At 52.8% G+C, this 24356-nt stretch overlaps 12 protein-coding genes across 12 annotated transcripts; 6 read left to right on the top strand and 6 right to left on the bottom strand.

The window, feature by feature from the left end:
- Positions 1-287: 287 nt before the first annotated feature.
- Positions 288-3069, bottom strand: N7474_006116 (glucan endo-1,3-beta-D-glucosidase; the record flags this gene model as incomplete). Its single annotated transcript, XM_057197531.1, has 5 exons — positions 288-307; positions 365-624; positions 678-2464; positions 2524-2814; positions 2875-3069. 5 exons carry the CDS (start codon positions 3067-3069, stop codon positions 288-290), a joined length of 2553 nt encoding a protein of 850 aa, XP_057054927.1.
- Positions 3070-3985: 916 nt separating this feature from the next.
- ncr1 (sphingolipid transporter NCR1) lies at positions 3986-7925 on the top strand (the record flags this gene model as incomplete). Its single annotated transcript, XM_057197530.1, has 3 exons — positions 3986-4258; positions 4313-7763; positions 7822-7925. The coding sequence occupies 3 exons, from the start codon at positions 3986-3988 to the stop codon at positions 7923-7925; spliced, it is 3828 nt and encodes a 1275-aa protein (XP_057054926.1).
- Positions 7926-8527: 602 nt separating this feature from the next.
- Positions 8528-9297, top strand: N7474_006114 (gluconokinase; the record flags this gene model as incomplete). The annotated part of the gene is made up of 2 exons (XM_057197529.1): positions 8528-8779; positions 8851-9297. The coding sequence occupies 2 exons, from the start codon at positions 8528-8530 to the stop codon at positions 9295-9297; spliced, it is 699 nt and encodes a 232-aa protein (XP_057054925.1).
- A 332-nt stretch (positions 9298-9629) lies between these two features.
- Positions 9630-11019, bottom strand: N7474_006113 (uncharacterized protein; the record flags this gene model as incomplete). Its single annotated transcript, XM_057197528.1, has 2 exons — positions 9630-10724; positions 10900-11019. 2 exons carry the CDS (start codon positions 11017-11019, stop codon positions 9630-9632), a joined length of 1215 nt encoding a protein of 404 aa, XP_057054924.1.
- Positions 11020-11667: 648 nt separating this feature from the next.
- Positions 11668-11946, bottom strand: N7474_006112 (ATP-NAD kinase PpnK-type alpha/beta; the record flags this gene model as incomplete). The annotated part of the gene is made up of 1 exon (XM_057197527.1): positions 11668-11946. The coding sequence occupies one exon, from the start codon at positions 11944-11946 to the stop codon at positions 11668-11670; it is 279 nt and encodes a 92-aa protein (XP_057054923.1).
- A 19-nt stretch (positions 11947-11965) lies between these two features.
- N7474_006111 (uncharacterized protein) lies at positions 11966-12949 on the bottom strand (the record flags this gene model as incomplete). Its single annotated transcript, XM_057197526.1, has 1 exon — positions 11966-12949. One exon carries the CDS (start codon positions 12947-12949, stop codon positions 11966-11968), a length of 984 nt encoding a protein of 327 aa, XP_057054922.1.
- Positions 12950-13507: 558 nt separating this feature from the next.
- N7474_006110 (uncharacterized protein) lies at positions 13508-14693 on the bottom strand (the record flags this gene model as incomplete). The annotated part of the gene is made up of 9 exons (XM_057197525.1): positions 13508-13591; positions 13645-13671; positions 13719-13853; positions 13903-13994; positions 14042-14252; positions 14305-14338; positions 14393-14464; positions 14526-14613; positions 14669-14693. 9 exons carry the CDS (start codon positions 14691-14693, stop codon positions 13508-13510), a joined length of 768 nt encoding a protein of 255 aa, XP_057054921.1.
- A 719-nt stretch (positions 14694-15412) lies between these two features.
- On the top strand, positions 15413-17071 carry N7474_006109 (putative aromatic-L-amino-acid decarboxylase; the record flags this gene model as incomplete). Its single annotated transcript, XM_057197524.1, has 3 exons — positions 15413-15461; positions 15519-16449; positions 16498-17071. 3 exons carry the CDS (start codon positions 15413-15415, stop codon positions 17069-17071), a joined length of 1554 nt encoding a protein of 517 aa, XP_057054920.1.
- Positions 17072-17484: 413 nt separating this feature from the next.
- Positions 17485-18882, top strand: N7474_006108 (thiolase family protein; the record flags this gene model as incomplete). Its single annotated transcript, XM_057197523.1, has 3 exons — positions 17485-17634; positions 17685-18629; positions 18682-18882. 3 exons carry the CDS (start codon positions 17485-17487, stop codon positions 18880-18882), a joined length of 1296 nt encoding a protein of 431 aa, XP_057054919.1.
- Positions 18883-19279: 397 nt separating this feature from the next.
- Positions 19280-20314, top strand: N7474_006107 (mismatch-specific DNA-glycosylase; the record flags this gene model as incomplete). The annotated part of the gene is made up of 1 exon (XM_057197522.1): positions 19280-20314. One exon carries the CDS (start codon positions 19280-19282, stop codon positions 20312-20314), a length of 1035 nt encoding a protein of 344 aa, XP_057054918.1.
- Positions 20315-21688: 1374 nt separating this feature from the next.
- On the top strand, positions 21689-23208 carry N7474_006106 (uncharacterized protein; the record flags this gene model as incomplete). Its single annotated transcript, XM_057197521.1, has 8 exons — positions 21689-21850; positions 21925-22306; positions 22373-22490; positions 22572-22639; positions 22703-22733; positions 22794-22940; positions 22993-23093; positions 23141-23208. The coding sequence occupies 8 exons, from the start codon at positions 21689-21691 to the stop codon at positions 23206-23208; spliced, it is 1077 nt and encodes a 358-aa protein (XP_057054917.1).
- A 170-nt stretch (positions 23209-23378) lies between these two features.
- On the bottom strand, positions 23379-24242 carry N7474_006105 (uncharacterized protein; the record flags this gene model as incomplete). The annotated part of the gene is made up of 1 exon (XM_057197520.1): positions 23379-24242. The coding sequence occupies one exon, from the start codon at positions 24240-24242 to the stop codon at positions 23379-23381; it is 864 nt and encodes a 287-aa protein (XP_057054916.1).
- Between the last annotated feature and the right edge of the window lie 114 nt (positions 24243-24356).

The following is a 24356-nucleotide window of genomic DNA, read 5'->3' as shown; positions in this document are numbered from 1 at the left end:
GAACTAACTAAACGGGACAATCTATGACAGGCCAATGAATAGACCTAGACATAATCCAAGACCGGCAACAATACCGCCCATTTCGGACGTCCGTCTACACTCCAGCTACAGTCATTCATCATCTATCCGAGACAGGGTGGTGAGTGCTGGAACCTGCAGACACCCATCACTGACAATCGACCAAGAAGGCGCGGAGACCTCCCCAATGTACCATACCAGATGGCCAATACCGGCTTTCAGAGTCCGCGCATCATCCAGACTGCCTGAACAATATAATGTAAAGGCCTTTACGGAACACCTCCCAAACCTAAGGCCAAGTTAGTAGCTGATTGTTTATCTCGTTTCTCATGGGGAGATCACCTACCGGCTGCATACGCCAGGTACCAAGTACGCGACGCACCACCATCGAGCCAGCTATAGGAGAAGTTCGATTGGGCGAAGAACTCCCAAGATGCCGTAGGGTTGATTATCGCAAGGTTGGCGTATAATATACCCTTCCATCCCCCATCCACGTTTTCGGCAGGGGATGCTGCTCCAGACGCAAACATTGCATTCCATTCCTCGGTAACGAATTGGTTCTGGCGCGTGTAGGCGGAACTAGGAATGAGAGGCAGCATGTGAATCCTGCAGAGCGCGTTAGTGAATCATCTATGGTAGGTATGGGGAAACAGTCGTACCCTTGAATATATGCCAACTCAGAGCCGAAGTAGGTGGTATGATCAACCTTGTTCTCGAACAAAATACCGGTCACTTTGTTCGCAATAAAGTTCGAGGGCTGGTTGACGTTGTCATTCTCCATGAGGAAGTAGTTGTGCAGTGATCGTTGCATAATGCCCAGCATCATGTTACCGCGCGCTTCCATGCTAGCATCTCCGGTAGTTTGTCCCCACATCTTCACAGCGTAAGCGAACAGAGCGTCTTCCGAGGTGGATTCCTCATCCTTGCCATCAAAGGATTCAAAAAGACCCTTAGCCCATGAGTGCCCGTTGAACCAGTCAAACGAGCGCGAGAAGGGGAAGTAGGGGTCATCCGTAGCAGGGTTTCCTGCATCGCGGACCAGCATGTTGACCCAATCTTTATTCTCAGCTAGCCATACCGGATCAAGAGATCCAATAATAGCTGCCGCTTGAATAAAGTAACCGTAGTGGAAATGATGATCGTTGTAGGCGGTGTTTCCGAAATCAGCGTTCAAGTCGCCATTGTACCCTGCCGATGACACAGTGCCTTTCCACACAGCGTCATAAACAAGCGGATACTGTTGTGTATTATTCAAAAATCGCTCAAAGGATGACTTTAGTCTTCCAAACGCTGACGCAGCGAGTTCGATGTCGTTGCCCAATGTATTGACGGTGTAGACCAACGTCGCAAACTTACTCAAGGCCTTTCCACTGTAGTACATGCTGTTAAGATTCGTTTGGCTCTCAATGTCTTGATTCAGTTCCTCAGGAGCCACACTAAGAATAGTCTTGAGGGCGGTTGTGGAAATATTCAAAACGTTGCCAATCGTCGGTGTCCAGGGAGCAAAACCAATATCGACCGGCAGACTAGGCTCGGTCATGCTCCAAGCCCCTCCAACGACTGCCGTCGCATTACCCTTCGTAGTAGTGCGCAAGGTCATGTCGGTCACGCCCGCCTTGGTGCTAGCATCAAAAGACTCGACATGATGAGGTAGAGCGAACATAAGCAAGGGAGTGTCTTGTACATCCTTGCCTGACTTAGTCCAGCCGAGGCTGTAGGTGCCTACCTTGCCGTTCACTGACCCAGAAACGTGTCCTGCAACTGGATACACACCGCACGAAGTGTCGTAAAATTTCTCCCCAGAAGCACCCGAAGGGTTCTTGGCCACCTGAATCGTACCGGAGAATCCACTTGGCCCACGGAGGTTTGCTTTGGAGTCCAACTTGAAGTCTGGATCGGTACCGTCCGTAGGAGTGGCATAAATGAGCCAGGAAGAATTGTCATTGAGTTCAACGCGATACTTGAAGATACCGCTCCTGGGAGAGCCTGCGCTGACGACTTTGCTGAAGAACGTTCCACTCTGGATTATAGGCTGTAGATTGCTGTAAATGGCCGTCACGTATCCCATGCCTTGGACAACTGGAAAGACAATTCGCTGGGATGGCGAGCTGGGACGCGATAGAACAGCCTGGGCCGAGAATGCCATGGGCTGCTCGACTTGGAGCTGGGTGGAGTTTGCGAATTCATTTGCCGACAGAACAATGGGTTGTAGCCCAGTTGGGTTAATGTAGTACTCCACAGGTTCCCCAGGCAGATTAGACTCCTTGGGACCATAGGCGAGCGAGGTTTGCTCATCATGGCAGGCGGCCATGCCCCAGCTCTTGAGGGTTCCGCCTCCACCTAACCATGTGAGAGTGTAGGGCTGCGTGAAGCTGGCACTGGTTTGAGATCCTAAGAAGAATCCGGCATAGAACTTGTTGGTCTCAACTGGCCCTGTAGCATTGACCTGATTATTGCCGTCAGCAAAATAGTCGGAGATCAATTGAGAGAAGCAGATAAGCTTACATGCTTCTTCGAAACTGGGTAGTCTTGTCGAGTGCTAATGACATCCGGTACTGGGCCTGTACCCACAGGCTGAAAGATATCCTGGTCGCCCAGGTCGCCCAGGCCATGCGTCTTTCCAGAAGAACCAGGCCGATGAGGAGAAGAATGAGGACGAGGGCGAGGGCGGAGTTTAGCTGGGCGATGAGGAACAGAGCCGTCGGCAGACTGCTGATCTGGCGAGGACTCTACGGAGACCGTCGGAAACGGGAGCCGCGACTCTTGACCGTCACGTTCCAACGCAGAATGATAGATCTAATCCAGTCAACAAATGAACATGTATATGCAACTATATATTGCATATGGAAGACTCACTGGCTTTTGCCTAGGAATCGAAATCCTTTCGTGCGGAGGTGGATATTGAGTCTTGAAGGGTCTATCCGGCTGGGTCTGTGTTCGTGCCAGGATACTCTCTGCCAGAGAGCCCATGGGCTGAGGAAGCGCATAGGATGACTCTGCAGCAAGAAGCCCAATCAGCACGGCTGCCTTCCATTTTAATATAGAGTCCATGGCGCCAGGCCAGACTAATGTCTCAATGTAGGGCAAGAAATGTACAATAGAACGAACAGTGAGGAACAAGATCGAGGAAGATCTGACTTACAATTATATGCATAAACCCCTGTAAAATCCGTGAATAGTGAAACATTGGTTTATTGTGCTAGAGTTCCTGTCCGTTGATCCTTCTGGACATAATACTACCCTATCTGGCGGGGTCGACCCGAGGCCGCCCCCGAGGTCGTAGTTTCGGACCCGCGATCCTCAAATTTGAAGGTAAGAGTCGGAAGTAAAGGCCACTCGCGGGTCGTGCCATGGCCATGTAACACAAATTGACCGGGATTGCACACTTTAGCGCTCCCGAATGATAATCACTCGCTCACGAAATGCAACGGGAGTCGGAAGGACTCAAGCATATGTCGATGCTGCGAGATTGTATGCAACGGTGATGGGGGTTGAGACAAGGCATAATTTCGCCAAGAGAGATCAGGCAGGAAGAGGAGGAAAGATCATGCATGTCATGAAGAAGAAATAAAACAACTAGCGACTCGGAAATAAATTGCGGTACTATTAATAGGGGTAATATAGATCCTATCAAAGGCGGTGAAAAAGCGACACCTTGGGCATAATAATGCCTAATCCATTAGGCATCAAGTCATCTGACCCCATCGACGTAATCCTTCACAAACAAGGCAAACAACCACAACCTCCCCATCACTCGCTTTGTCGCTTCATACTGATCTATCATTATTGCTTAATGTGTTTCTGAGCATATCGGCTTTCTTTGGTTCGTTCGTCCTTACCACTGCCAGCAACTTGAGGTGCGCTGGCCTGGTCTGCGACCGTCTCCACTCAGGCGCGCCTCTCTCGATCACCGTGAATGATCGGGAAGATACCCATTACGTAGCTGTTTGGCCTTTCTTCCAATACCATGCGACAGTTTGGGTTGATAGCGGCCACTATCAGCCTGGGTTCTCTCTGCCTCCAAGCTCCCTTTGCCGCCGCGCAAGGCGAAACGAGCCTACACGAAAAGGGCCGCTGTGCCATCCGCGGCCACTGTGGGAAGCAGTCGATTTTCGGTGGCGAGCTGCCATGTCCCGATAATGACCTGGCGCATCAACCAGAGGAGGCTGCGAGGAAGAAGCTTGTTGGTCTGTGTGGTAGCAAATGGGAGCACGGGCCGGTCTGCTGTCGCGAGGAGCAGGTGAGTGTTCTAACTTCCTCCTGACCTGCAATGCTGATGTTGTTTCATGGGTAGATCGACGCGCTCTCCAGTAACCTGAAGTTGGCCGAGGGTATTATCGCATCCTGTCCTGCCTGCCGAGACAACTTCTTCAACATCTTCTGTACCTTCACTTGCTCCCCGGACCAGTCGCTCTTTGTAAACGTTACGCAAACCGATGAAGGCAGCTCCGGAAAGACACTGGTGACGGAGTTGGATAATATCTGGACTGAAGAGTACCAGAGCGGCTTTTTTGACAGCTGCAAGAACGTCAAAAATGGCGCGTCTGGCGGCAAAGCAATCGACTTTATCGGTGGCGGTGCGAAAACGTACTCTCAGTTCATGAAATTTTTGGGGGACAAAAAGCTACTCGGAAGCCCATTTCAGATCAACTACCGCACCCAACCTAGCGGACAGGGCATGAAGGCTCTGGCCATTAAACCAAAAGCCTGCAACGGCCCTGACAAATCGTTCCGCTGCTCTTGTGTCGATTGTCCCGATGTATGCCCTGAACTGCCGGCAGTGTCGACGCACGAAGCTTGTCAAGTCGGGCTTCTGCCATGTCTGTCGTTCGCAGTGATTCTCATCTATTCGGTGTTCCTACTTTTCGTCATGGCGCTCGCTAGCTACGTCACGTTCAAAGAACGTCGGTTTCGCAAACCCGAACGAGTCCGCCTGCTTCAAGACCCGGCACCAAGCGATGATGACGACGAGGGAGAAGTCGTACGCCGCGGGGGCTATATAGAGCAACCGCAAGGGATCTATAAACCCAATTCTTGGCTGTCGGCGTTGTTCTATCGCATCGGTGGTGCTTGCGCCCGGTTCCCAGGGATCACAATCATCTCCAGCGTGATTGTGGTGGCTCTGCTGAGTTTGGGCTGGCTACGATTCACCGTCGAGACAGATCCGGTTCGTCTCTGGGTGAGCCCTTCGTCTGCGGCAGCCCAAGAGAAGGCTTTCTTTGATGAGAGCTTTGGCCCATTCTTCCGGGCCGAGCAAGCTTTCTTGGTGAACGATACCTCGGGGCCCGGTCCGTCTCCTGTCTTGGATTATGAGACTCTCAGCTGGTGGTTTGACGTGGAATCCCGGGTGCGCCGCATGATATCGTTAGACCAGGGGTTGAACCTGGGTGACGTTTGCTATAAGCCAACGGGTGATGCGTGTGTGGTGCAGTCTTTAACCGCATACTTTGGTGGTTCGGTGTCCAATCTCGATCCTGATACATGGAAGGACCGGTTGAGGCACTGTGCAGATTCCCCTGGAGACCAAAGCTGCCTCCCTGACTTCCAGCAGCCTCTGAAGCCCGAAATGGTTTTGGGTGGCTATGAGCGCACAGGGGATATTCTGGATGCCCAAGCCCTTGTTGTGACTTGGGTGGTGCGCAATTACGCCCAGGGAACCGAAGGAGAGGCCAGAGCCATGGACTGGGAGAACAGCTTTCGCCGGATCTTTGATGTTGTTCAGGAAGAGGCTGCCGAGCGTGGTCTGCGTGTATCCTTCAACGCCGAGGTCAGCCTGGAGCAAGAACTGAACAAGTCGACCAACACAGATGCGAAAATCGTGGTGATCAGCTATGTCATAATGTTTCTCTATGCCTCCTTAGCCTTGGGGTCAGTCACAGTAACCTGGAAGTCTTTTTTGACCAATCCAGCCAATGCTCTGGTCCAGTCCAAATTCACCCTGGGCATCGTTGGAATTGTGATCGTCTTGATGTCCGTTTCCGCCTCGGTGGGCTTGTTCTCTGCAGCTGGCGTTAGGGTGACTCTGATCATCGCTGAGGTCATTCCGTTCTTGGTTCTTGCTGTCGGAGTGGATAACATCTTCTTGATTGTCCATGAATTCGAACGTGTCAACCTCAGCCACCCTGATGAAGAAATCGACGAAAGAGTGGCTCTCGCCATCGGGCGAATTGGGCCCAGTATTTTCCTCTCCGCATTGACCGAAACCGTGGCATTCGCTTTGGGCACCTTTGTAGGCATGCCTGCGGTTAAGAACTTCGCTGCTTATGCGGCAGGGGCTGTTTTGATCAATGCCGTTCTGCAAGTCACCATGTTTATCTCCGTGCTCGCTCTCAATCAGAAACGTGTGCAAAGCCTTCGCGCAGACTGTTTCCCGTGCCTGACCGTCCGAAAGGCAAACTCATTTGGCTTCCCGGACGAGCAAGTCTACGAGGATCAGGAGGCGGAGAGTGCCTTGCAGAATTTCATCCAACGCGTCTATGCGCCATTCTTGTTGGATCCCCGGGTGAAGGCCACCGTTGTGATTGCGTTCCTCGGTCTTCTAACCGCCGGTCTGGCATTGATCCCTGGAGTCGCCTTGGGACTAGATCAACGAATCGCCTTGCCAAGCGATTCTTACTTAATCTCCTATTTTGACGACCTGGATGCTTACTTTGATTCTGGGCCACCCGTCTATTTCGTTACCCGGAATGTGAACGTGACCGAACGGCGTCATCAGCAACAACTTTGTGGACGTTTCACCACCTGTGAAGAGTACTCCTTGCCGTTCGTTCTGGAGCAGGAATCCAAGCGTCCGAATGTGTCATATCTCGCCGGGTCGGCTGCTAGCTGGATTGATGACTTTTTCTATTGGCTGAATCCTCAACAAGATTGCTGTAAAGAGAATGGCAAGTTGTGCTTTGAGGACCGGCCTTCCCCATGGAATATCTCCCTTCACGGGATGCCGGAAGGGTCCGAATTCATCCATTACGCGGAGAAATGGATTGATGCCCCTACGGACGCATCTTGCCCTCTTGGTGGCAAGGCTCCATACAGTAACGCTGTTGTCATTGACGAACAACACAGCATGATCAATGCCAGTCATTTCCGGACCAGCCACACCCCATTGCATTCCCAGGATGACTTCATTCAGGCATATCTTGCCGCTCGCCGGATCGCAGACGGGATCTCCACTGAACATGGCATCGATGTCTTCCCGTATTCCAAATTCTACATCTTCTTTGATCAATATGTCTCCATCGTTCGACTGACGGGTACGCTTCTGGGGTGCGCGGTTGCCATCATCTTCGTCCTGACATCCGCCCTTCTGGGATCGGTTGCTACCGGTGCGGTCATTACCGCTACTGTCGTGATGATTGTGGTTGATATTATTGGCACCATGGCCATTGCCGGCGTCTCGCTCAATGCCGTGTCCTTGGTCAATCTGGTGATCTGCGTGGGTATCGGCGTGGAATTCTGTGCGCACATCGCCCGAGCCTTCATGTTCCCCTCGCGGGCGATCATGGAAAATGCGCCCACCAAGTTCCGTGGCAAGGACGCTCGTGCGTGGACGGCGATGGTCAATGTTGGCGGGAGTGTGTTCAGCGGCATTACGGTGACAAAGCTGCTGGGCGTCTGTGTACTGGCCTTTACCCGCAGCAAGATTTTCGAGATCTACTACTTCCGGGTTTGGCTGGCGCTGGTCGTGTTTGCTGCCACCCATGCTCTGATCTTCTTACCAGTGGCTCTCAGCTATTTCGGGGGCGGAGGTACGTCTTTGTTTTCTATGTTTTCTTCTGTCCGTTGCTTCCTCACTAACGTGCCTAGGCTACTCTGATCCTGCATCCGATGGTGGTTTGGAGGCCAATCTCGCTGCGCGTGGGTACCGATCCTTGCTGGTCGATGATGATTACGATTCGGATGACTTTTAGGCATTTCTGCCATTTGCGCTGCCTGTTTCGGAGACTGGCTGAGCTTATCTTTCAACCTCCGGCGCGAACACGACTGGATTGGAGTTATCGGGGTTATCAGCCACCTAGGGTCTTGCCTTGTACCAACTACATATGATTTTGATGCTCTCTTTTAGTTCTCATCTGTATCTGTAATTCCGTTTTGTTTCCGCGATCCGATGTTCTTCCGACCGTGGGCTTTCCCCAACAGGTATAGCGTGGGGGCATCCCGGGGTCTCGGTCTGGTAATGGTGTATTGACATCATCCACAATAAGCATCAAGTTGTGCCTAGGACACCCCCACTCGGCTATTGACTCCCCCACGACTGCGCTTTTCCATCGGTGTTTGATGGTTATTATTATTATTGTACAAATTCGTTCGCTGTTCTCGCGCAACTCCTCGTCCCTACTTCGCCCTGCTCGCCTTCCGATTGACTCCCAGACAGACAGAGCCATCAAACGACGGGGGTTTCTGTGTATCACCACCGCGTCATACGTCCATCCCACGCTCTTTCTTCCCCGGTACCCTGTAAAAGAGACCGCTCCTTCTCGATTTCCCAAAGCCCACCCCTTCCTCCTCCAGCATGCTCGTGAGCGACCGGCCTCAGCACCCGGTTACGACTGCCATTGTAGATCCGCCAAGCACGCACGTCATGCCCGATCTCAACGCCGGGTCATCCACGGCCCCGTCGGCAACGGATTGCGCAGAGAAATCGACCAAGCCGGCGCGTGTGCAGCACATCTGGATCGTGACAGGGCCCGCCGGGTGTGGGAAGAGCACCGTGGGAGAAGGATTACGGCAGGAATTGGGGGTTCCCTTCCTCGAGGGCGACGATGTATCATCTCCCCCTTCCCCGTCCCGTGGACATTTGACCGAAAGACAAGAGCTAACGGGACTGACTGACAGTATCATCCGCAACTCAACAAAGAAAAAATGGGGCGGGGCACTCCCCTCACCGACGAAGACCGCTGGGACTGGCTCGTCGCCCTGCGCAAAGCCGCCATCGACGTCCTCGCCCCGTCCTCCGAACGGAACAGCCCCGCGGGAGTGGTCGTGGCCTGCTCCGCGCTCAAGCAGAAATACCGCGACGTCATGCGCGTCGCCGCGTACGGTTCGCCTTCGGTCCACATTCATTTCATCTATCTCCAGCTCGACGAGGACGTGCTGATGGAGCGGGTGCGCGCGCGCCAGCAGCACTATATGAAGAGTGGCATGGTTCGCTCACAGCTCGCGACTCTCGAGGAGCCTAAGGATGAATGGGATGTGATTACGATCAATGTGCAGGGATCCCCGGCGGAGGTGCAGCAGCGTGTTCATGACGCGGTGACCGCGAAGCTGGCGGAATATGTGTGACCTTTTTGGGTGGGGGTTGTGGGTGTCGTTGGATATGCATCTGGAGCCTGGTGTTCTTCTTTTTGTCGCATGTTGTATACTTGTGAGGGACGGTTTTCGGAAAAGGACGGTTTCTGGAGATTTCTCATGTCTAGTCTATTTTCTCAACCAGGTGTTTTCGTTACTTACCCTGTCTTTCTGGTGTGTGTGGCGAGCAGATCGCGATACCCCAATACTTCGGGGCGAAATGGCAGATCATTTTCCTTTTCTACACATGGGGATGTGAGATGTAGGGCCCGCAACAGCGAGGTCATGGATTGCGTCTATCTATACGACCGCCTTTTCTATGCTATCTACCGCAGATTCAGCAGCATGAGTTCGGGCACCTCAATCAGTTCACGCACTCGGTTGCCCATCCTGGCCATTGTCGCACCATCCACAACCCGGTGATCTGCGCTCCAGCTGAAATTCACTTGCTCACTGGCAACGACCTGGCCCGTCGCATCAAACACTGGAACAGTACGCGCGCGGCCCACGCCCAGAATAGCCACCTCCGTCGGCACGATGACGGGGGCCACGTACGTGCCGCCGATGTTACCAATATTTGAGACGGTGATGGTGCCACCACTCAGATCAGCGGGTGTCAGTTTCCCACTCTTGCCGAGTGCGCTGAGTCGCGAGACCTCGGCGGCAATGTCGGCGATGGATCGACTCGCGACATCTTTGATGTTCGGGACAATCAGGCCTTGTGGTGTATCCATTGCAATCCCGATATTGTGCTTCGCGCGCATGACGAGCTTGGGTTTCTCAGGGACGCTCGGGTCTACCCGGGCGTTAAGAAGGGGGTACTCGTTCAGAGCCAAGGATACGGCTTTCACGACAAAGGACAGGAAAGTGATCTTCTTGGGGTCACGGGTGTCGCTCGCGAGCCTTTTACGGATGGCAGAAATCTCATCAATGCGCAGCTCGTCCGCGTACAGAAAGTGTGGCGTGTTCACGGATCGGGTCATGGTCTTGAACATCTGGGATTGGATCGGGGTCAAATTGACCACGGACTCCGTTTGCCGCGTGTCTGGCGCTGGGACCGGCTGAGCCGCCGTTGGTGGTGGTGCTGCGGGAGAATCCTTTGCTGCCACAAAGTTCAGGATGTCCTCTTTCAGTACGCGGCCGTCTTTGCCGGTGCCGGATATATCGAGGATGTTGATGTCGTGGCTCTTTAAGAGCCCGCGGACGGCTGGAGTTGCGAGAGACGCGTGCTTCGACCTAGACGGTTCCTTTTCTTTTGTAGAAATTTCGCGTTCTGGAGTCTCAGGCAGCGAAGACTCTGCGGCTTGTATCGCGGCCGCTACACCTGATGAGGGTGTCGGCTCCGCCGTGTCTGCTCTGGACTCGTGCGGCGGATTATCGTCGGTGTACTTGGCATCGTCGACTTCGATGTCACAAAGTGCCTTGCCACACTGTCAGCATGGGGTCTACCGATCATGGTGACATGTCAATCTATACCTTTCCAGTGGGGACAGTGTCATCGGCCTCGAAATGAAGTTTCTTAATCACGCCTTCGTACCTCGATGTAATCTGCGCCCCATTAGCAAACGGTATAAGGATCCCTCACAAGATACTCACATCGTCCACGGCCTTGTCTGATTGATACTGGCATAGAGGTTTCCATTCCTCGATGTGCGCCCCTTCCTCGACATACCACTGGATGATCTGGACCTCGGTGATACCTGGGAGGACACTCATTAGCATCGGCAAACCAATTGAGACAGAATCAACCCACCTTCCCCAACATCTTTCAAGATCTGAGACTTGATCCCCCACAGCGGGGCGCCGGCGTGGAAGTGCCGGCACGAGAGGATGGGCGAGCGCCGAGAGATCAGGGGCCTCCTGAAAGGCAGGACATGGGCAATGGCACCGCGGCTGCACAAGAGGCTCATGGTCAAACAGCGAAGGACATTGGCAACAGAGAAACAGCAGGGCAGCGGGCATTTATTCCAGGGAGGACGACAACCGTTTCTAGCCGAGGGTCGGTTGACCGCGGAGAAATCTGATGCCTGAATTTGGGGGCAACAAGATCGTGTATATTGAGTTACACTAGGGAAATATTCTGTAGGTATACATGTACTCCTAACATCCTGAAGGCTACCTCGGTCTCGACCAAGCAATCCAATTTTACTTAAACGCTTTCTGCTTCTGCCGCGAATTCCAATTCAGCGTTTTAGAGATGCTATGCACCCAATCATCGCCCCGTCGACCGGGAGGTAATACGTTGGCGAAGGGATAGCGGGAGGCCGACACGGTCACGTAGTCGCCGGGGTTTAATTCAACCCTGAAAGCCCAAAGTTAACCTCAATCTTGATCCCGAACTACTCCAAGGACGTGGGGAGATACTCACCTCTCACGACCATCGAAGCTAGCCCATGAACTAGTCCGAGCATCGTAGGGCACACCCATGCGCAGGACGATGGTGTCTGGTAAGATAATCGGCCGGAAGGACAGAGTATGCGCGCAGATGGCCGTGACGAGGATGACCGGGTTCTCTGGGTGAGAGAGCGACCCGCCGGCAGCAAGATTGTAAGCGGTTGACCCCGTCGGTGTAGCAATGCAGATTCCATCTGCGAGGAGAGTCGTGAAGTGTTCGTCGTCGCCGAACAATTCAATATGCGACATGGCTTTAGCAGAAGAGTGGTTAGTGGTCGTCCGAGAAGACTCGGAGGAGAGACATACTGGGGTTAGGTCCACGGTCCAGTACCACATCATTCAAAATCTCATAGACCCGATCGGGGGTATGCGTCAAGGTATCCTCGCCTTCTTCTCCAATCAATTCCTCCACGAGATCTCGCCTGGTCAATTCCCTCGAGTGCGGGTCTTTGGACCGCGCTTTGCTTCTCATGATGGTGCATTCGAAGCGTAAACGCAGACTGACCACTACCCCATCTCGGAAGGCAGTTTCAAGTGTTTGCTTATGTTCTGCAAAGTCAAAATTCGTGAGGAACCCCAATGATCCCAACGCAAAGGAAAGCACGGGCGGCACGATTCGCTGGAATAGCCAGCTGGTATAGAGAACCGTGCCATCCCCTCCGAGGGTGATGACAAAATCAAAAAGATGCGGTTGCTCCTGGGCGAGTAGGGGGTCCCAGTACTTGAGCCGGCCCATGGCCGACGGCTCCTCCTGCAAAAGCTGTAGCTCCCCAAAATCCGGATGTGTTTGTAGCCGTTGCTCGACATAGACGACGTACGGCGTGTCGCGCTCTTGAGACAATAGCCACCGAGTCAGTTTCCTTGTCAGACTGACCAGTGACTCGTCATGCGCCTTGCACACGACAAAGACGTTCTTGACGGTGAGCTTGAGTTTGATGCTGCCTAGCTTCTTCGATAGCTTGCGTACGTTCCAGGCCATGTCCGACAGCTGCCGTTTCGTCAGATGTCGCGATTGGACGATGCTCGGAGCCGGCTTCAGGGTCATAGGGTCGCCGACGTCGGTCACCGAGACCCGCGCGCCCTCTTCGAAGGGCGGCTTGACCAGGGCGACGGGCTCGTCCTCATTCCGCGCCTCATGGACGACATTCTCGCTGCCCTTGAGGTTATGCGGCGGCGCGGCCCATTCGCCGGCGATAAGAGAATGAACGTAGCAAGCGGTCGTCTTATCATTCTCGTCGACGTGGGGTCGCATCCTGGGCCTGTCCATCGTAACGAGGGATGACTTGCGGCGATGGTTGGAGTCGGGGTAGAAGACGACCTAGGATGGCATGGAAGCGTCAGTTGGATTCTGCGATTGAGCAGGGATCGGTACCTCCAGGTGGTTCTGGGCCTCGGAGTCGCTCAATCCTCCGTAGCTCTAGGATGCAATGATCAGCTAGTTCCCGGTGACGCGCGATAGGCTTCACCACATACATCATCCGCTGCAGGCAGGGAGGATCTTTGCTCCTGACTTTCCATCGCGATCGGTATTCGGGTATTATGCCGGACGGGTTCCGGTCATGGTGGGTTTGGGGGAGGTGAGGGAGTTGCAAACGGCAAAGGAAGAAGTGTGGGTGGGTAATGACGTCGTGATTGACCGATAGGTTCAACAACGCTATTATTATTATTATTACCGACGGGGAAGAAATAATAGGTATTATCTACAGTTCGGTCGGTCGGTCTAAGCAGCGAGGAGGGTGTTGGTCCAATAATTCAATTATAAGCTAGTGTCCAATTGCGATCGCTACAGTCTGTGAATGGGCACCATCGTCTACATCGAGTTCTTCATCTCCCGCAGAGCAGTCATCACGTCCACTGGCTGCGTCTTCCCCGTCGCTTTCTGGATCTCCGGGTCCTGTACAATCATGAGCATCGGGGGTAGACCGTCAGGATGAATCAGGGACTTACGTGGACACGCATAAACACATTGTGAAGCTACGCTTCGGTCAGCCCGAACGATACCCCAACAGGGCCGCACTCACCTTCTCATCTCCGATCGTAAATTTCCCCTGGGTCTGTTGGTTTTTCTCTGCAAAAGCCTGGAGCTTCTGGATCGGCTCCGTTTGGGAGACGGTCATGCAGAACTTCACGTTCTGCTTGGTATACTCGTGGCCGGGCTAGAAGGCGTGAGCATGGATGGTCGATCAGACGCGGCGGACAACTTACATAGACCCGAGTATCGTCCGGCAGGGAAGCCAGAGTCTCATTCAATGCCTTGTGCATCTCTGCCGCATTGCCTTCGAAGAACCGACCGCACCCTAGACCATCTTAGATGAGTGTCCCAGTGGGCACAAAGCAGACATACCCGCAATGAACAAAGTGTCTCCCGTGAAGACTGCTCGTTGGGACCCGTCTTGCATATAATAGCAGATACTGTCCTGCGTATGGCAGGGGGTGTGGAGCGCCTTGACTGAGATGCGCTCTCCGATCTTGAACTCCTCGCCGTGTTGGGGAGTCTTGGTGACTGACTGGCACTCCTTGCCCCCGATGACAGGGATTTTGCCGAATTGTTTGAGCTAATCCACCGGTCAGTCCATTTCGTGCGACACCCGAGGGGGAAAGACCGACCATGTCATTGTTGCCCCCCGCATGGTCCCAGTGGCTTGCTCACGATGTGTTAGTGACTGGCCCAGCCGACATTCCGGTTCCGACATACTGGTGGGTATTCACAATCGACGTCAACTGGATCTCGCCTTTATCGATCATGGACTTCAGCACCGGAGCAACCCTGCATTGTGAGCAGGTTAGTATTGTCGGCGGAGGCACGGAACCGAAGACGGGTCACTGACTCGGGCGGATTGGCCGGATCGATGATCACGGATTGCTTCGTGGGCTCATCTACGACCAGGTAGGCATAGTTATTGCCCTTCCCGGTCCCTATACAAATAGTCAACCACTGATGCCCGCGTGAATTGCCCGAGGCCCAACCTACACATGGGGATCGAGTGAACATGCATGGCTCTGACTTGTGGTTTGAATGAACGAGATACTAATGACGAGCGGACCACGCGTGCAACACTCATCACTCAATAATGCGGGGAGAGGTGCTGGAAACAACGGCGGGCTGATTTGCAATCCAGCGCAACGTCATTCGGCGGAAGGTTATTCCAGATCCACAGTCACTCTTCCCGATGCTCGAGATTGGCGAAAGCTTGACTGACTGGTCTTGACATCCTTCATTGGTGGGACTACTGATTATCCGTTCATTAATACAATTACTACTACGTTGTACATGACTGTTAACGGTATGTGCATCTGTGTGGAAGAGAGAGAGAGAGAGAGGGACATATATATCTTGGAGAGCTGGGGTTGATATACATCCTAAAGTGAGAACGCACAGATGCCTGGAAATTGGTCAAATGGCTGGTTCCAATGTGTTCCTCGCCTTGAGTGAATGACATGGCGTGTCCGATCTATAACGAGTGGTGAAGTTCAAGCAGTAGGAAGACAGACCCACAGCCCAAAACCCCCCCCAAGAACGGAACTCGGAAACGCGGAATTCCTCCGACGACACGCCCTTCCGTTGACATTGGATTATTTGCCGGTTGGGCTTTGAGACACCTTCATATACTTACTCTGCTTCCCTCGAGTTGCCGGAGGCTTCTATCCCGACAATCCGTCCATTCGCTCTCGGATTAGCCCCCCGGACTCCCATCCATTCCACCGCACGGGAATAATGGACGGCCAACAATTTCGGGATGCAGCCCACTCTGCAATCGACGATAGTGTGTTAATTCCTTGGAGCAGCCATTGGCATCCCTAATAATCTGACCCCAACTCAGTCGTCAATTACTTCGACTCCGTCCCTGAGCGGCGGGTCGTGCCTGCCGTGGAACCGGGCTATCTTCGCCCTCTGATCCCCGAAAACCCTCCCACAGAGCCGGAAGAATGGGCACAGATCCAGAAAGATGTCGATGAAAAAATCAAACCCGGATTAACACATTGGCAGTCCCCGAACTTCATGGCGTACTACCCGGCCAACGTGACCTACCCCAGTATTTTGGGCGAGATGTACTCGGCCACATTTACGGCGCCGGCATTTAACTGGTTGTGCTCGCCGGCCTGTACGGAGATGGAGACCATTGTCATGGACTGGGTTGCCAAGGCTCTTGGGTTGCCCGGGTGTTTCCTCAGCACATCCGAGAACAATGGAGGTGGAGTGATTCAGAACAGTGCGAGCGATGCGATTGCCACGATCATGGTCGCTGCGCGGGAGAGGCGCGTGCGGGAGATGGTTTTGGCGGAAGGTTTCAAGGAAGGCACTGCAGAGTACGAGGAACGCAAGATGGATCTTCAGCCCCGACTCGTTGCAATTGCCAGCGATCAAACCCATAGCAGTGCAGCAAAGGGCGCGCTGATCGCTGGAACGCGGTTCCGGAGTGTAACTGCGCGGTTGGAAGATGATATGGGGATGACGGGTTCGCGTCTACGGGAGGTTCTTGAGAAGTGCGACAAGGACGGCTTGACGCCTTATCACTTGACAATGACCTTTGGCACCACCAATACGTGCGCTTTGGATCGCTTCGCTGAGATCAAGGCTGTTCTCCAAGAGAAGCCGGCGTGGCAGCGAATCTGGGTACACGTCGACGCTGCCTATGCGGGAGCCTCGCTTGTGGCCGATGAGTGGCAGTACATTGCGAAGGAGTTTGCGGAGGGCGTGGACAGTTTCAATTTTAACATGCACAAATGGTTGCTCGTCAGCTTTGATGCAAGGTACGTAGATCGACATCTTCTTATTGGCCGTCAGCTTATATTGTCTAGTGTTCTCTTTGTCCGGAATCGGCTGGACCTGACTAATGCTCTCGACATTACTCCGACCTACCTTCGCAACCCCTACTCGGACATGGGGACTGTGATCGACTACCGGAACTGGTCGATCTCCCTCGGACGACGATTCCGCGCGCTGAAGATCTGGTTTGTCATTCGCAGTTACGGCCTGAATGGCATGAAGGCCCATATCCGTAAGACCATCGGTTTAGGAAATACGTTTGCGGGCCTGGTTCGCAGCCGGTCCGATCTGTTTGAGATTGTCACCAAACCCGGCTTCGGCTTGACTGTTTTTCGTGTCAAGAACCCCCATGAATCCGCAAATGGGGCGAACGAATCGACGGACGGTGTTGCCGCATGCAAGGCAGATACGGTCGCTGACGGGCTCTCGAAGAAGGTATACGAGCTGATCAACTCGCGGGGAGAGATCTTCATCACCTCGACGGTCATTGCTGGAATATATGTCATCCGGGTCGTGAGCGCGAATCCGATGGCCGAGGAGTCCTACGTTCGGAACGCATTTGATATTCTCGTTCGCACCACTGAGGAGGTGTTGCAGCAGAAATGAAGGTTGGCGTAGGCCATGCTTGGATGTAGTAGTTAGCTAACTAATTCCGACCAGGCCGATAGTCCTAAGCTTGTCCGTCACCGATCCTAACTCAGTGTAGCCGCTGTTCTCACGTCCCATTATAATCATTATTAGAGCAATTAGTACATAGTCAACTATATGATCATCTAGTCCTCTTGAATATCAAACGGGTCTTGTGGTGGATCTTTCACGGTCGGGACCCGCAGAGCACCACCACTTTGCCTCGGCCCGCCTAGGGCGGCGATAGGCGGCTTGTTGCGGCGACGTCAGACACTGAGACTCTCTCCTTGTTCTTCCTCTACCCACTCCCTCATTTTTCCTTATCATCCCTGCTTCCTCCCTTCTTTCGTTCTTTCTTTCTTTCTTCCCCCTGCATCATCTCCCATCCCACCATGATGCTCGCTCCGTCCACACGTCTTTCTGCCCGCCTCTCCAGACGGGCCGTCCCCACACTTCAGCGCCAGTTTAGCTCTGCACGCCCGACTCTGAAGGAAATCCAGGATGCCTACATTCTGAGCGCATCGCGAACACCGACTGCCAAGGTATGCAGGCCTACAAGGCTCAACCTGACTTTTACTGACCGCCCGGCTAGTTCAACGGTTCGTTCGCCTCCGTCTCGGCACCTGAACTGGGGGCCGTCGCCATCAGATCAGCCCTCGATAAATCAAAGGTTCCGATCGACAAGATCACCGATGTGTATATGGGAAATGTCTTGCAAGGCTCTGTGGGCCAGGCGCCGGCTCGTCAAGCCTCCATGTTCGCGGGTTTGCCTCCGACCGTTGAGTCCATGACCGTCAACAAGGTCTGCGCCTCGGGTTTGAAGGCGGTGGTGTTGGCTGCACAAAACATCCAGCTGGGATTGGCAGAGGCCCAGGTGGCGGGTGGTATGGAGAACATGACTCGCGTGCCCTACTATATGCCCCGCTCTAGCCAGCTGCCTCCGTTTGGGGAGATTAAGCTGGAAGACGGGTTGATTAAGGATGGTCTCTGGGATGTTTACAACAAGTTCCACATGGGTATCTGCGCCGAACAGACGGCCAAGAAGTACGAGATCTCGCGCGAGGACCAAGACCAGTACGCTATCCAGTCGTACCAGCGAGCCCAGCAGGCCTGGAAGGAGAACAAGTTCGCGGACGAGATCGCGCCGGTCACGGTCAAGAGCAAGAAGGGAGATCTTGTCATCGAGCAAGACGAGGGCTACGAGAACCTCCGCCTCGATAAGATGTCAACCTTAAAGCCCGCATTCCTGCGCGATGGCACGGGTACCGTGACCGCTGGTAACGCGTCTACCATGAACGACGGCGCGTCCGCCCTGATCCTGGGTAACAAGGAATTGGCTCGTGAGTTCGGCCAGGGTAGCCGCGCGCTGGCCCGCATCGTGTCCTCAGCAGACGCTGCCATCGACCCCGTTGACTTCCCCGTGGCTCCTGCGAAGGCAGTCCCTATTGCACTGGAACGTGCTGGTATCACCAAGGACCAGGTTGCCGTGTGGGAGTTCAATGAAGCATTTGCTGCGGTGATCAAGGCAAATGAGAAGGTCAGTTGAGTATCAAGCCGATTATAGGTTCATTGCTAACAACATCACGCAGATTCTCGGTCTTGAAAATGCCAAGGTTAACATGCTGGGAGGCGCAATTTCTCTTGGCCACGCTCTCGGGAGCTCCGGGTCTCGTATCCTCGTCACTCTACTTCACCAGTTGCAACCCGGCGAGTACGGTGTCGCCGCCATCTGCAATGGCGGAGGTGCTGCCACTGCCATGGTGGTGCAGAAGTTGGATCAAGTCAACTAAGTATACAGCTCGATACCCTTGTATAAACAATGTGAACCATGCATCCAATCATTTTATCGTACGCGCAAGTACAATGTAGACAATAGTAGACGGCTAGAGGATCAGCCTCCTATTCAAGAGACTCCTAGCACCCGTACAAACGATGCCTAAGTTGGGCCACGCCTAATTTAGTGAACTTGTTACAGAATATTAATGCCTGATGCGCAAGGCCTCAAATCAGCACGTGATGAGAACCAATAATCTTGAAAGAATCCCTTCTGGTTCAGCCGATCTTCAACTCAATTCAACCCGGTGTGTCCGCTCTAAAACGGCTGGAGAGGCAGTCTAACGCCCCTGGAGCCAAAACAACGGGGAATTAACAGCTACAACTGACCTCAACGCATGCTGGCTTGCCGAGATGCCTCCGTTCGCAGAAGAAGGCGACTCGGGACATAATGTGCCCGTCAACAAGATAACAAGCTTCCACGGCAGGCTGAATCAATACCTCCATGAGAGCAACACCTCCAGCGACTTGACAAACAATGTGCCCGGTTGCTCGACACCGGACCTGAAGCGAAGCCTCACCGCCGTCGAGGCCCAACCCGTAATTCAAAGCGCAACAGCCAGCCTGAGCGCGAGTCCGAAGCGCCGACGAGCCGTCGCAAAGACGCCGACTCCTTCCCCGAGCAGAACCAGCATCTCATCGTCACGCCTGACCCGCTCACGTTCCAGCTCATCAATTCCAATCTCTCCCCCATCCACAACAACCTTTCGGACGCAGACACCAAGCAAACGCAAACGAGCCCCTCGAAAAGAAACCCCTCCCATACCTTCAAGTCCACCTTCCCTCCTCCGTGACTCGATTCCCCCGAACCTAATACTCCTTCTTGTAGGCGTGAACCCAGGCATCCTAACTGGGATAACAGGGCACGCCTACGCCCACCCATCCAATCTATTCTGGAAACTCCTGCATTCATCAGGAATAACCAGTATCCGCCACCCACCATCAGACACATACAAACTACCCGAGCTATACAGCGTGGGCAACACGAATATCGTGGAACGGCCCACGCGGGACGCAAGCATGCTCAGCCGGGCGGAGATGGATGCTGGCGTCCCCGTGCTAGAAGCCAAGGTTGCTATGCAAAGACCTGAGGCTGTGTGTCTTGTTGGAAAAGGTATTTGGGAGGCAGTGTGGAGGGTTCGCCATGGGAGACCTATCCGTAAGGAGGAGTTTCGATATGGATGGCAAGACGTTTCTGAGAATATGGGATGCGTTTCTGGTTCGGATTGGAGTGGTGCGCCCGTTTTTGTGGCAACGACGACTAGTGGACTGGCGGCGGGGATGAGACCTGCTGAGAAAGAAGCTATTTGGGCCGAGCTGGGGAGCTGGGTTGCGAGGCGCAGAGTAGAGAGGACGTTGTCTTCTGCTGCTGTTGCGGCTGTGGTTTAGCTCTTCAAGAAACTGCCCATCAAACAGGTCAAGGCAAAGAGGATATCAACGGATAGAAATATTCAAGTTCTTGCTCTTAGTGAATCTGCAACAACAATACACACAGTCAATACTAAGCTAATTCACATTCAATTAAAAGCTCTCAACACCTTTTCGCGGTGTTTATACATTGACGATTTTCAAGCCAACGGACAACCAAGGTGTTCCAACTCCTTTCAGCGCACTCCTTTGAGCCAACTGCCATCATGACGAAATCGAGACTAGTGGTTTCATAATTGGCACCGATCTTAGGGATCACGTTCTTGTTGTGTACACGCAGCGTACGTCCATGTACGTACTTACTACTAACTAGTGCCGCGTACAGCACAATAATCAGAACCGGGCCGATGATACACAATTCTGAAAGTATTATGGGCATGCGTTGGAAAAAAGTGGCCTACTTGAGGCAACTAGCAGTAAACTGCAATAATAACGAAGTGGGCTCGCTTTCCTGCAAGCCACCTTCGTCAAACAGAACGTCTTGGGCGGCACAGGCAGAGGCACGTGGAGCACCTGGCCCCCACGGCGGAACAGTACGCTGCTATCAAATTGAGGGTAAATAATGATAAAAAGAAGCAAGCCGGCCTTAATAATACTTAATAATCGGCGGTGGGCATTCACTCCAAGCAGTCGGAAAGACTCCCATTTTGCTTGCCACGGCCAGACAAGAACATGGACGAAAAGTAAAAAAAAATAATGACAGCAGCATTGAGACGCTACGGATATGCACCTTGGCAGCAGCGTTGAGGTTACTAATACGTAAATTCTGAGATTCATGAGGAAAGCGCACTTAACCCAGTTTTGTTTAATGACATGGTGAATCTTGGACCGACATCATAGTGGGCCTAGGGCAAAATCGCGCGATGAGACCTCGGGAATCCGGGAATCTATAGCGTATGATTATCATTGCCTAGCTTTGCTCCGCAAATTACTTCCTGAGAAAGAGCCCTATCAAAGGACCAAGCTAATTTGGGGGCCAGTGGCTGGGCACTGCCTATCCTCAATCAAAGTTTGTGCTTGGACACCCGAAATATCCCACAGTTTATCCTATGAAGGAATGGATCTGTAGTTAGTCGCTGCCACTGGATTTAGTCTACCAGTTCAAAACAACGCTAAGCTCCCGATACGAGATGAAGGCCAAAGCTTTATTTCTGAAGAACTCTATAGGCTGTACATAATCTTCGGTCTGCGCCCATGAACGCCACGTTTCTCACTGGCCAGCACTTCAAAGTCTGGTCAACTTTAGACACTTAACGTCTCATATGTTGTGATACGTTCAATGCCAACATTGTGTTGTGATCATCTTCCTCTCGTGCTCTCATATTCCTCGCTATTATGTCCCCGGAATATGCACAACAGAACAAAGGTCCTCGAATCCTAGCCGTGTTCTGGTCGCTAACCGCTCTGACCTTGGTGGTGGTCATAATTCGACTTTTCATTCGAATAAGGATATTGCGCAACACAGGTTTAGATGACTGGCTGATTTTGGCTTCGGTGGTATGTTGCAACATGTGCTCTTAAAAGGGTTGGTCATATCCTTTGTGCAAATACTCATGCTCTCGGTCTCGTAGCTTTCCACTACTGCATTTACGGCTGTGACTACCGTCAACGTCTCCCTTGGATATGGTCAACATGCGGACGTGATTGGTTCCGACAAAATCGATCGCATTCTTCTTCTAAACAATGTCGACTTTATGTTCGGTATCATGTCATTTTGCCTCCCCAAGCTCGCTATTGTGGCATTATTGGATCGACTCTTTCAGATGAAAAGAACCCATCAAATCATGCTGTGGGGGTTAACAGGTACGGTGTTCGTGGTGTCTTGCGTTACAGTCGTCATTATTTGGACCATGTGTGACCCTCCAGAGGCACAATGGAAACCGGAACTCCAACAGCAGGGTGCCAAATGCCGCAATCCATGGATTCTTGTCAACTATTCCATATTCAATGGATGTAAGTACCACGCCCTAGTCACCCTCTTTATGATTCGAAATTTAAACTCTAAATGCCCCTACGCAGCTCTCTCTGCGTTTTCTGATGTTGTGCTTGGGGTGTATCCCGCAATTGTTGTGCTCAAACTGAAGATGTCTCTGCGAAAGAGGCTGGCTCTATGCGCAGCACTAGGGATGGCAACACTGTAAGTCTGGCAATATGAGCTTTTCCTTACGTACGATTATTGGCCGCGTTATGAATTCTAATAGGAGACAATAACATCCAGATCTGCGGCAATGGCTGTTATCAAATGCTGTCAGCTCCCTGGCCTTGCCGATCCTCAAGATGCTACCTGTGAGTTGGCTTGTACCAATGAAGAGGCGTAAGACAAGCAGTATTAACCATGGTGTATTATAGACCGTACTGCAGACCTTGTTATTTGGACCAGGTAAGCATCGTTCTAGCTGTTCTTACGTATTCGAGTATTGGTTGCTCAGTCTCTCTTCAGTGTCGAGGCGAACGTGAACATCCTGGCGTCCTGCATTCCGACACTGCAGCCTATTTTCGAAATGATGTTTGGAAAGAGCGCTTTGAGAAGTTCCGGAGATCGCTACAAGGACAGCGCCCAAAACACCAATTGGAGTACCGGAAAGAGGTCTGTGGGACATCGCAGAGATAAGTCGCGATTCACAGCTATTGGTAGCCAGGATAGCATATTGGGGGGAGCGGAAGAGGCTGGAAACCATGCATTGGGACAAATACGACGTCCTGAAAATGTGGCGACAGGGGGGTATCACAATCCTCATTGGTAGGCTTCATTTCCTTTGGTAATGATGATTTATTTGAATGATGTAGAATGCAAGGCATGTTTACATGAAAAGGGAGCACTCGAGTGGTTTGCTACAGGGTTTAACGACCTATAAATATAAATATTGTATCCGCCATTTTGATATCATCCAACTTGCCCTCCGCCGTGGCACTAGATTTTATAGTATCCATGATCTCGCTCCTTGAAGTACTTTGTTCTTTCATAATCTCAATCATAATCATACCGCATCATCGATCATCCATGACCCAGCCCATTCATCCAGATCTAGTCCATCTGCGCAAACACCTCCAGCGCCTCATCTAACTTTCCAAATACACCGCTATGCCACCCTTTCAATGCTTCCCACTCGTCCGCCGGCAACATGCGCCGACTCATGCGCAACCACCCCCCCACAATAAAATCCCCATAACTTGCCTTACTCCCCATCAGAAACGGCCCACTCGCATCCCTTTCATACAACCTGGCAAGGCCACCTAGGGTCTCCTCGAAGGACCTCAACAATTCCTCCCTCTTTTCCCCACTAACCAACATAGCCTCCCACGGCACTCCTCCTGCCCTCCGTGAGAACTCCGCCTTGCTCTCCTCCGCAGTAGCAGGATCAAAAGGAAACCCTTGCACCATCAGCTGCGTATGGGCAGTAAACGCAGCATCGACATTCGTATTAAACTTCACATAGGCCGCAATATGCTCCTCCGCCACCTCCGCCTCCGCAATCGGCGCAGGAAGCTCCAAGTCCCGCCCAAAGACGTACCCTAGCTCCTGCGCGGGGAACAAGTCCCCCGCCCCCGAGGACGGATATTGTTTTTGTAGGTATACCGCAATTTCAAAGGAGTCCCCCACGATGCGCCCGGTAGCTGGGTCGGAGATCACGGGGAGGGTGTGGTAGGGGGTTCCGTCGGCGAATTTGCGCGAGGCGGGGATGTTGAGAGCGCCGCGGACGGAGCTGATATCGGGTAGAGGCACCCATGTTGTTTTGTACGGAGTCTTTTTGAAGTTCAAGGCGTACCGGGTTTTCCAGGGGTTTGGGGAGCAGGCGTTCTTTGGGGCGGGGGGTGCGAGGGCGATGTCGTAGAAGGTTATTAGCGCCGTAGTGGATGATGTCGTTGCGGTCGAGGTTGTGAGTGCCATAGTGATGGAGTCCAAGGAGTTGTTGGGATGTCAAGTACTCTGTGGATCGAATTGGGGGTTGGTTTGAGCTGTTTATAGCTCCGTAGAAGAGCCGCTCTCTATAGTCTCTATACC

Source organism: Penicillium riverlandense (genome assembly GCF_028828495.1).
Source record: "Penicillium riverlandense strain IBT 135883 chromosome Unknown utg000003l_segment0_segment0, whole genome shotgun sequence".
NCBI classification, from domain to species: domain Eukaryota; kingdom Fungi; phylum Ascomycota; class Eurotiomycetes; order Eurotiales; family Aspergillaceae; genus Penicillium; species Penicillium riverlandense.
This window is presented reverse-complemented; position numbering and strand designations above follow the sequence as displayed.